The sequence below is a fragment of the Etheostoma cragini genome, chromosome 16, assembly GCF_013103735.1.
Source record: "Etheostoma cragini isolate CJK2018 chromosome 16, CSU_Ecrag_1.0, whole genome shotgun sequence".
Lineage (NCBI taxonomy): Eukaryota > Metazoa > Chordata > Actinopteri > Perciformes > Percidae > Etheostoma > Etheostoma cragini.
This window is the reverse complement of record NC_048422.1, coordinates 18,446,981-18,458,371: the sequence shown is the minus strand read 5'-3', so window position 1 is coordinate 18,458,371 and position 11,391 is coordinate 18,446,981. Positions and strand designations below refer to the sequence as shown.

General features: G+C 39.1%; 1 protein-coding gene across 2 annotated transcripts in view; it reads left to right on the top strand.

Annotated features, from left to right (window-relative positions):
* The window catches only part of kcnt1 (potassium channel, subfamily T, member 1), a 29,050-nt gene that overhangs the window by 3,712 nt on the left and 13,947 nt on the right, over positions 1 to 11,391 (top strand). Inside the window, exons 2-12 of one of the 2 annotated variants that reach the window (XM_034897210.1) lie at positions 116 to 283; positions 6,773 to 6,852; positions 7,027 to 7,174; positions 7,310 to 7,357; positions 7,744 to 7,792; positions 8,005 to 8,064; positions 8,367 to 8,441; positions 9,131 to 9,214; positions 9,635 to 9,729; positions 10,804 to 10,984; positions 11,063 to 11,227. In XM_034897210.1, coding sequence (XP_034753101.1) covers positions 116 to 283; positions 6,773 to 6,852; positions 7,027 to 7,174; positions 7,310 to 7,357; positions 7,744 to 7,792; positions 8,005 to 8,064; positions 8,367 to 8,441; positions 9,131 to 9,214; positions 9,635 to 9,729; positions 10,804 to 10,984; positions 11,063 to 11,227 — 1,153 coding nt within the window. Of the gene's footprint in view, positions 1 to 115; positions 284 to 2,881; positions 3,045 to 6,772; positions 6,853 to 7,026; positions 7,175 to 7,309; positions 7,358 to 7,743; positions 7,793 to 8,004; positions 8,065 to 8,366; positions 8,442 to 9,130; positions 9,215 to 9,634; positions 9,730 to 10,803; positions 10,985 to 11,062; positions 11,228 to 11,391 lie in introns of those variants that run through there. The other variant, XM_034897211.1, reaches the window with a different exon arrangement.

Here is an 11,391-nt window from a genome sequence, read left to right as displayed (position 1 = left end):
CATGTTCCTTTTTAACATTCCCTGCCCTTTCAGCTCCCTTCACTTTTGCACTTTTTCTCCTTTTCCCCCTTCCTTCCCGGTCTGCTTCTTTACTTGTCTTCTCTTCTTCATCTAGCTCTTCTCCAGCACCACTCCAGACCAACATCAACAGCAGTGGGGTTATCTTAGACATCTCCACTCTTACTATGGAGCAGCAGGAGAGTGAGGAGGTGCTTCCGCTGCCTCCCCGCTTCCGCTTCAGAGACCTACTGCTCGGGGACCAGAGCTTCCAGAATGATGACAGGTAGGCAGCAGAGTGGGGGTAAAAAGAACTTACAGAAAGTACATTGAGCACTGATGTTTGACACAGTCAGAGAAAGAAACATCACCTTTTTATGTTTTCTATTTTTGGTGATGGTTCAAAGTGAAAAAGTATAAAAACACTGATAGACATAACAGAGTTTGACTTTTGAATGCTGCTTAGACAATACTGTAAACATTTTAAAGATGAAAAGATTAGCTGATAAGTCTATTCGTCAACCAAATATGTTTATAGTCAGTTAGTCCATGTCATGTCAGGGTGATCTTTCTTTATTCGAAGTAGCATAAAACACTTTTATTTTGACCATTGGCACAGATTATTTGATCCTTACAGCTGTTCATGTTGCTTTCACAACAATGTGCAGATTGTTTTTTACAGCATTAAATAGGTCTGCTTGAATTAGCGTTCAACCCCCCTTTGCCTACCTGTTGTTTCCGTGTTTGTACCCACTTGCTTTAAAGTTACATCAGAATCATTGTGCATGGAGTGTTTCTCTTGTCTACCCCCTGCAGTCTTACCATACACAACAACACACAAGTAACATTTGAAGTGCTCTCTAACTCTGTTATATGGCGTGAGTGGTGTGTGTGCTTTGGTGTGAGTTTATCAGCCTGGAAAGAGAAAATGAAGCCAGAAATATGAGAAACTTTGTGTGCTGTCCATGGTGCTGAAAAAGAGAAAGTTTCTAAACCACTGTGGATTTGAGAAGTAGGCTAGGTGTGTGTGTGTGTGTGTGTCTGTGTGCGTGTGTTTGTGTGCGTGTCTGTGTGTGTCTGTGTGTGTGTGTGTGTGTGTGTGTGAGTGTGATACATTCCCCCAAGAATGTGTTTGAAACTGGAAAAAGTCTGGCTCAAAACATGTTATTGTGACCTAATTACATATTTATTCTACAAATTTTACACAAAATCTCACCATCAGCCCCGTTGTGATCTACCTTTCCTAATCCATACTGTCTCCTCTTTTCCCCTCAATTTGGTACTCTGTGGCAGCATGTAAGCTCAATGGACAAGATCAGCAGCAGTTTTCTGTTGTTCTGAGATCAGCTTTATTTGTGTTCGTCCTGTGATTCAAAACTGTGCTACAGCCAGGATTTAGATATAATCTGCCTCTACAGTCTAAAACTAAGAGAATTTAAAAAAATTGTGTTCCCGTTCTTCTGTTGCAGTGGTTTTAAGGAGTGCTGCTTTTTAACAATCTCGATCAGTTAGTTATATGCTCATATTTGCGTTCCCTCAAGATATTTATTCAGTAAGTAAGCTTGGTTTCTGCCAGATGGACATCAGGAGAGTGATTATCAAATGTAATTTTAGATGTGATTACAGCAGCAGCAAAAATTTGAGAGCACAGCGCTGTTTGATATTTGACACAGCTATTTGACGAGTAAAAAACAACAAGCTCTGCCAATGCTTTCAGTCAAATCTAACCTTTCCCCAGCTGTCCTTGCAACAACCACTGTTTTCTCCCTGAGGAAGCTGTTTTAGTCTTTCAGCTCCTATTAAGACAGTTATTATCATTTTTCTGCTCTCTCCCTGCAAATGCACTTGTCCTCTGTCATCTGTAGGTAGTGTTGTTGGAGGTGATTGATTTCCAGTGGTCAGCGTCCAGGCTTTAGTCCTTCTGCGAACTCCCAAATGCCACTGGTCACATTTTGCCAGATATCCTCCATCACTCAAATGTTCTTTTCTCAAAGGCAGAACTGCATGAGATAAAAAAAAATACAAAAGCAATAAATTACTACTTCATTACTTCTTCGGACTATTCAAATAAAGAAAAGACAAAAGGGGGAGGGATGGGAGGGACGCAGAAGAGAGAGAGGGCGAGATAACAGAGCCTCTTACATTGTTCTCTTACTTTTGTCCACATTTTCTTAATTCAAAAAGGAAATAGCATATTTCTGTTGCTCTTGTCTGTCAGTTATGATGCCGGAAGCTACATATCAGCAAAGCAGAGAACAGAGAGACCCCCCCCCCCCCACCACCCCTCATTTTGCTTTCTATTGAGAGGAGAGCAAAACAGAAAAACAGACTTGACAGTGCTTGACTCCGGGCTTTGTATGCTACAAATCATGAAGGCTTCAGATGACGTATTTGAAATACTTCTAGATCTCTGTAATAAATCATCCTGCAGTTGAAGATTCCTGATGTCATCTGTAAAAAAACAAATAAAATAAATTGACAAATCAGTTTTTTTATCTGCAGCTGATCCATCGGAATAGTCATCTATTATGTGACAGTGAATGTTTACAGCTTCGTCGGGAGCTGCAGTGCTCCTGGAGTGGACCATGCTGCAAGCGCATCACTTAGGGTTATTCCTGTCATACTGTAGCAATGTTGCTGTGGCAACAGGCCCGCGCAAGAGAGACAGAAAGAGAGAGATTGTAAACCTATACAAATGTACAAATAAGCACACAGTCCTTAAAATAAATCAGTAATCGAACACTAGCCTTCTTTGTCTACAAATCGTTTTCTACTATAGTCTTTATAGCTTTTGGTTGTTATCGGCGAGTTTGGATTTTTTTTGTCCAAAAAAAGGGTTAGGTTCATCTTCCGACAATCACAGTTAGTGTGTTGTTTTAGAGCTGCTGGCGTGTTGGTGGAGAAGATGAATACAGTAGGAATTAGGACTGCCTAACGCAGCTACACGTGCCCCGCACGATGGATCCGAGGATTATCATCCCAACCTGGGTCAATCCGTCCGTGGGCACTTGGAGGTCGGACCCCTTTGGCAGTGATGCCGGGCAGAGGTAGGGCCACGTGCGTGATGTCCTAATTTCAGTAGATTGGTGCAGGATGCTTTCAATGGGAAGCGAGGGTACAACTTTGCGAGAAAGTGTTTTTGTTAATATTTTTTATTTTTTTAGCTGACAAATTGCAATAATGCATGAAGGCTATATTTGCAGATGGACAACAGAGTCAGAAACAACGTGTGCTTGATGGACCAATCTGATAAGCGCGCCCAAAAATTGCTGAGATCCACAGAAATGCCTGCGTGTTTATTCATTTAGAGTTACTTGTAGTCAGTTATTGTCACGGACGCAACGGTTGTAATGTAAAGTAACGATTGTCATTATTGATTCATCTTTTAATCTATCGGTTCGTAAAGTGTCAGAAAATGGTGGAAATGCCATGTTTCCGAGTTGACTTATTATTGTGACTGGGTTTTAAAATGTTGGTCACACAAAACAAAAGATCTGCAGTGTATATCATAGAGCACGAAGAAAATCAACCAATATTCAAACCTGAGAAGCCAATACCATGGAATTTTTGAAAGAAACAAAGCATAACAAATTACTCGACTTTTTAAGCTGCCGATAACTTTTCTGTCCTTTGATTAATTGGCCGTTTTAAATCAAATATTTCGCGTTTGATATAAAATCGGGAACTAACGATTATTTTCATTATCATTAATGAGTTTGGTTAAGCTGTAAAATGTCAGAGAATGCTGTAAAATGTTGATCACCATATCTTGAATGCCACGTGATGCCTTTCTAAGACCAGCAGTCACAAACCAAATCATATTCAGTTAAAAACCACACAATATTTATATTTCAGAAGCCAAAAACAGTGAATTTTCAGGTTTTCTGATTGGGGAATTAAATAAAAAATTAACCATGTTTTAAAGTAGATGCTAAATAATACTTTTCATCACTTAATCGACTAATGATTGACATTGGAGCTGCAACTAGCAATTATCATTCTATTATTTGTTTTGTCCGAACAACAGTCCAAAACCCAAATATATTCACTATCACATTCAACAACAAAAAAGCAGCAAATTATCAAGACTGAGAAGCTGCGACAATGTAATGTTAGGTCTGTTCTACTTGGAAAGAAGGCCGCAAATTATTAATCAATTACTTTTCTGTTGATGTACTAATTGATTGATCAAATACTTTCAGCTCTTTTTGATATGGTGCCAAAAATATTTTAACAATCATAGTCAAACTCTCTGGTTTTATTGGAACCTTTGTGTTCAGAACAGGTCTCTCTCAGTGGTGTTGATGAACACATCAAAGTAAGTTGATTTGATAAAAGCCTGTTCCAGAGCTGCAAGATGATTGCATTTGCAGAACTTTTACAGAATTAATTGTGTTAAAAGATCTAATATTCCCACAGTAGCGCATGAAAGTCAATGTAACACCGCTGTATGACTAATGTCAGACCTCCTCCTGCATGCAATTGTGTGCTCAACAGGAGCTGATCAAGGGTTATTACTTGCACCATTGTGTGTGTGTTTGTGTGTTTGTACATCTGTGATATTGTGTGTGTGTGTGTGTATGTTTGTGATATTGCGTGTGTGTGTCTGTGATTGCGTGTGTGTTTATGTGCGTGTGTGTGTGTGTGTGTGTGTGTGTGTGTGTGTGTGTGTGTGAGTGTGTGTGTGTGTGTGTGTGTGTGTGAGAATGGGTGGGTGGGTAGGTGAAGGGGTGAGACACAGAGACAAAGAGCAATCTGTAGGACCCTTACAGCCACCTCTTAGTTGAAGTGCCTTTACCTCCGCCGGAGCCCATCTCTGTCGCGCTGCTGGCCAGATGTGACAGCTGTTTTCAGATCTCATCGCAGAAGATTTCTTTCGGTGTTCCTCTGTTTCATCTCTGTAAGGGTTTCACCACTCTTTCACGTTGCTTTATCATCGCACAGACCTGAAATAGCTGTCACAGTGCACACCCAAAGGATGCCTGTGCACCCAGCAACCCACACAGCCTTTTCCTTCCCACTGTGAACCTTTCAGCCACATGCTGAAACTTGGGATTACTGCAGCAACAGCAGGCTCGCAGCCTCACAACCTTCCTCAAATTCTTCTAATCTAATTTTAATTTAATTTAATTTAAATTGTTTTTATGTAAAGCACTTTGAATTGCCCTGATGCTCAAATGTGCTAAACAAATGAAGCTGCCTTGCCTAATCTCGTTTATGCTTGCACTCTTGTCATTTTTACCTGTCCGCACTCTCTTCTGCAGGCGGTACTGTGAAGACTATACTAGTGTAAAGATTGTCTGTGTGTTGCCATGTTATCTACTGTATGAGTCGCTGGGACTGACTATAACCTTACTGTGCTTGGCTTTGTCTTACAAATTAACATTCAACTTGTCTACTATTGTTTCTAAATGAACCAAAATTTTTCAAAGTGAAAGAGGAAATATATTTTCAGAGAAGAAAAGTTACTCCAGATGGCTCCCCTAAAACCTATGTTTTGTTTTTTGCTGTATCCCTACCCAGCAAATCAACATGTATTGTAACTTGAATGAAAACCTCGTTTTACTTTTTTTCTTTATTCCAACAGGAAAGTTTGTTTTCACTTGTTTCAGTTTATTCTAAAATTACATGGAAGCAAGGGAAATTAAAAATAAATTGAATATTGAAATGACGAATGTGACGTTGTGAAGTTGCAGTTTGAAAATCCGTAGTGAATTTTAAAATCCTGATATGGATTTTAAATGGTTCATGCTAGGACTCAAATGCAGAGAGGCAAGCAGGGAGCAGCAGTTTTATGAATAATTTTATAAAACACAAAGAGAACTTGTACTAAAACAATCCAAACACAGGAAAAGCCCAGAAGCCCAGAGAAATCCAGGAACACAAAAAACAGCTAGCACAGGCAGCGCTCTCTCAACAAAGGACTGACAACAAATGACGATAAACCAACAACAGACACAGAAAGCAAAAAGACTAAATGCACAAGGTAACAATGTAGTAATGAGAGACAGGTGAAAAGAGGGCTGAGGAACAGGTGCAGGAACATCAGTGCGTGCAGACAATCACAAAGGCAGGAAAACACAAGACAGGAAGTACAACAATAAATCACACGGGAGAAATAAAAAGACTACAAAATAAAACAGAAAGCTGGAGCATGAAACATACACAAAGAAGAAACTGGGAACTCCACACAGAACACAGAAAGAACATGGGTAAAACCTAACCAAGAGCAAATAAGGGAAACATTAACACAGGGAATGAATGACAACATAAAACAGGAATCTACATGACATGACAGTGGGAACAATATAACAAAGACTGATAACACAAAGACCAACTTGTGAGAGCAGGGTCTCAAGGGTGGATAAGTTTCAATTTTAAAAATCAATGTCATTTTACTATATACTTTTCTTTATCATTAAATGATGGCCTGACTATTCTGGGTACAAAAATAATTTAGAAAAAGGATTTATGTACCATGTTATCCTTTAATTTGAATTCTGGGTGAAATTATCCTCCATACTGTAACAGCTACTCTTTGGATCCTTTGGTTTACACTGCATGTCCTACAGCATCTAGTAATTGGTAACAAAGTCAGAGACAGATAATTACCAAACTCTCTTCGGGAAGCTGATTAGAGAAACATCATTATGAATATTCATGCTGTGTAAAATATCATACTTACAAAATGGCTTGGAAAAAAAACATCTGCATGGCTCTTCTGTTTGTGTTGGTGATTCTGTGTGACAGTTGTTCTCCTTCTCGTCCCTGTCAGAGTGCAGGTGGAGTTTTATGTGAATGAAAACACCTTCAAGGAACGTCTGAAGCTTTTCTTCATCAAAAACCAAAGATCAAGTAAGTGGATGGTGCAACTCATCTTCTCACGTTACTAAAGTGGATGTTGAATAATTGAAAGGTTCCTTTAAAGGTCAACACAATAAATGCAATACTGACAAATTTGTGCCTAATGACTGAAAGTTCTTTTTAGTGAGTATCTGTTTGAAAAATGGATCCCTCTCTCGCCTTTAGGCCTTCGGATTCGTGTGTTTAACTTCTCCCTGAAGCTGCTCACCTGCCTGCTTTATACCATCCGAGTGGTGACCGATAACCCGGGTCAAGGCGCCAGTGCCAGTCCCAGCGCAGGACAGCAGAACGCTCCCAGTGGCAACAACAAGTGGTTTGTCCATTGTCAACAAAAGCACTAACATACAGTCCAAATTATTATAAGAGAGATAACACATTAAAACAATGGCAATACAATGCCTACATTCATTAACTTTTCATTCTTTTTTTCTTTCTTACTATTCTGCAGTGTCGACTGCCAGTGGAACGGATCCGTGCAGGACAGGGAAATTAACTGGTAAGCAGCAGAAGGTGTGATTTCTCTTAATAGGGTGAAATAAGTAGAAAATTATTATGTAGCCTCTGTTGGGAGCAACGCTTTTTTTTTTGCTCATTCAGCTCTTTGTGTGGTATCTTACCTCATATCCTGCAATCATTAAACTTAACCTGGCATGAGATCAACGTTGGACATGTTAATTGGAAAGATTGTCACATGTATAATCTCTTACTCGATTAATGCCCATCTAAACATATTAAAAGATTAGACTGATAGGCTTATAACTGATAGGTTGTCTTATTTTGATGGCGTGTATCTCTTACTTATACTGTAATGCATTTCTTGATTGATGTAAAGGATATTTATTTTTGACTCTTAATGCAAGAGCGGTGTGCACTGTCTGACAGGGATTTGATCTTCTGGGTGGATAGAAAGATTCCTGTCTGGGCCATTCAAGTGAGTCACAACTAACTATGTATAAAGGAAAATAAGAATTAATTTGAAGAAACAGAACCTTTATAAATTGAAGAGTTTGAACCAAGGTCTTCAAATATTTGACCGGTTGAACGGTCCTTGCCAACACTGTGGATTTCATTCTGACAGGATTAGTTCGGAAATGGTCGTTCTGTTCGAGCTTGTGTTCATGTTCCCTGTTTTGGTTTGTGCAGGTGATTGTGGCCATCATTAGTTTCCTGGAGACTATGTTACTAATGTATCTGAGCTACAAGGTAAGACACACACACACACACCCACACACACAATAATTACATAGACACCTTATGCACGTCAGTAATACAATCTGCATGATTAGTCACTTACATTCTTTGAGATTGACAATCCAAAAGTGGTGTAATTAGCCAAAGTCATTTGTCATGGCTACATTAAGGAGAGAAGGTAATTACAGGATCTGGTTGAGGTGAAGGATTAAGTGGTCATGAAAAGTGACTGACTAAAATTAAGAGCTACATCTATGCAGTGACTCAATGTCTATTGTGTTAAAAAGTCTGTGCATGTGTTTTTTTTAATTTAGGGGAACATCTGGGAGCAGATATTCCAAGTGTCCTTTCTCCTAGAGATGATCAACACCGTTCCCTTCATCATTACGGTAAAACCTTCACCATGGCAACACTGAAATACTCAGAGAAAACACAAATACGTAAGTACAAATTAATTTGCTAGTTCAGCACCACGGACAGCACCATGGGTTTGCCAATACACAGAACAGCACAGCAGTTAGGCTACGGATATTTCAGTGCCATGGATTCTAACAATCTCAGTCAGAAATAACAATGAATGTGTTAATAGACAACCCCTCTGCCCTGTACTCTCTGTGCTTCTAGCCGATGGAGAAGGGGGGTGGCAGGTTAGTAAGGGACATGCATTTTGCTAACAAGGGGAATGTTATCATCCCTCATCCCCCTGAAATAGCATACCGACTGAGTATGTTAGCATGCGATCATAAATAAAGCCTTATCTTGTTTTCATATTCGTGCTATGTTAGGCTTCGAGAATAGCAGCTAAAAAAGTATTTTAAGTCAGACGGATCACACAGACACAGAGAACTGAACTACACATGTAAATGGATTGAAACTGCAAGCTGCACCGCAGTCGTTTTGGATGTTAAAATGTTGGATAATAAGAGGAGATTGTTGTTGTTGGTCAAGCATTTAAGCTGCAATGCATACAGCATTTCCCAATGGTGTGCATTTGTTAATGTGTGACTGTTGACTGTTGAAATGAAACTGAGTTAAATGTTATCCATAAGTGAGATGAAATGTTTCACTTTATCCTCAGATCTTCTGGCCCTCAATCAGAAACATCTTCATTCCCGTGTTTCTCAACTGCTGGCTGGCCAAGTGTGCTTTGGAGAACATGATCGTATGTAAAAAAGCATTAACTTAATTGTTTCTGTAAATGACATGTTTTTAATCAATGTTGTAATGACTTTGTTAATCCAAGACACTTTAGCTCACAGTGGCATGCCGGCTGCTACTGACAACACAAATCCTTCTGCTGTTTTAGTTCTGATGATTGCTTGCACCCTGAGAGCTTCCTCTGAGGGGTTATTTGCAGTCCTCTTTGCATTTTATCATGCTGCTTAGTATTGCTGCAACAGGAAGCATTTTAAGAGCAGAACAATAATGTAAACTCTATTTGCAATAATGATGTGAGAGATTCCTGACAGATCTGACGTCAATGTTCAAAGAAAACCTTTGGTTTGATATATTTCTTTCATATAAGCAGAGTTGAGGTTTTAGCTCCAAATGTTGAAGTAGGCTGTTGTTCCTGCATGGGTAGAATGATGTCCACAGAGCAATCCAGAGGACCAACTCAGCCATGTTCAACCAGGTCCTAATTCTCATCTGCACCCTGCTCTGCCTGGTCTTCACTGGGTGAGGCTGCTTCTTTAAGGACTTTTTAAGCTATTGAGTGTGAATTAAACCTCGAATGAACTTAACCTGAAAAACAATACTATTTGCTTCCGATTGTTTACAAATGCTAAGCTAGTGTACACTTTAGACTTATGTTTACTTTAAAAGAAAGATATATTTAAAGGAAGTTTTTCGGGAAATCAATGATAAACTCACAAGAGATTGAGCTTATATTACTTAACAACCTCAGAACTTTGTCTCTATGTTTTTCCTACAATTAGTACCAAATTACATTTTCCAGGAAACCTAAAATTAAGCCTTTTTTTATTTTTTAACTAACTAATCAGAAGGTAAATGAAATATAGTATAAATATAGTAGAAGACTGGAATCAAAACAACAAGCACGCCATATACACTTGTTTGGGCTTGCGAGCCGGCCAAAGAGTAGTAACGTTAGTTTTGAGTTTTGAGTTTTGAGCGTGAGACGGCAAAATGAATGCTAGTAATATTCTAAATGGAAAGTTTACTTTAAAAAAGTTGCCAAATGGTTCCATTGATGAGACCAAAGTGATCTGTTGGTTTTGTCGTTGTGAACTGAGCTACCATCGCAAAAAGTCAAAGTATTTTTTCACCCTTATATTGATGGACAGTGTTACATTGTGTGAGAGATTATTTGCTCCAAGTGAGAATTGAGAGTTACATGTGAAATTGAACACGACAGTAGGCTATACGCTGATCATGTTTTTCAATAAAAAAAAGTCATTTGCACAAAGCAAGCAGATCCATTCCACTTTTCCATGTTGATAAGAGCATTTAACTGAGAAAAAATAATGGGACAAAAAGAAATCAAGGGACATTTAGAATAGATAAAATTAGTTATCTATGACATTAATGCAAATCACGATAAAAATGTTTAATCGTTTGACAGCACCGATAAAATATAAAGCTTTTAATTTTTTTGCAACGCATATTAATTACTTAAATAACGGTATTACATATTGATATATTCCATTATACTTTTGACCTATCAACTATTCCTGCTTTATGTGAAGAGTACATGGCTTTGTGTGGTTATATCTAACCTGTTTTTCAAAGCACATGTGGAATCCAGCACCTGGAGCGAGCAGGCAAAAATCTCTCCCTCTTCAATTCCTTCTACTTCTGCATTGTCACCTTCTCCACCGTGGGCTTTGGAGACGTCACCCCCCGCATATGGCCCTCGCAGCTACTGGTGGTCATCATGATCTGTGTGGCTCTGGTGGTGCTGCCTCTGCAGGTAGGACAATGCTGAAATAATCTCGGTTAATCTCTGAATGTTCCATTGGGGGTTTTACTCAGTCTACTGTTGTGTCAGTTTGAGGAGCTGATGTACCTGTGGATGGAGAGACAGAAGTCTGGAGGGAATTACAGCCGCCACAGAGCACAGACGGAGAAACACGTAGTGCTGTGTGTCAGCACACTAAAGATAGACCTGCTCATGGATTTTCTCAATGAATTATATGCCCATCCTAGACTGCAGGTACCAAAGAACACAAATTTATGCATTTCGTACTCTTAAGTACACATATAGGTTGTGGTAAAGGTCTGCATTGTGTGTTTTTAAGAATATATGTATGTATATACACTCACCGGCCACTTTATTAGGTACACCTGTCCAACTGCTCGTTAACACTTAATTTCTAA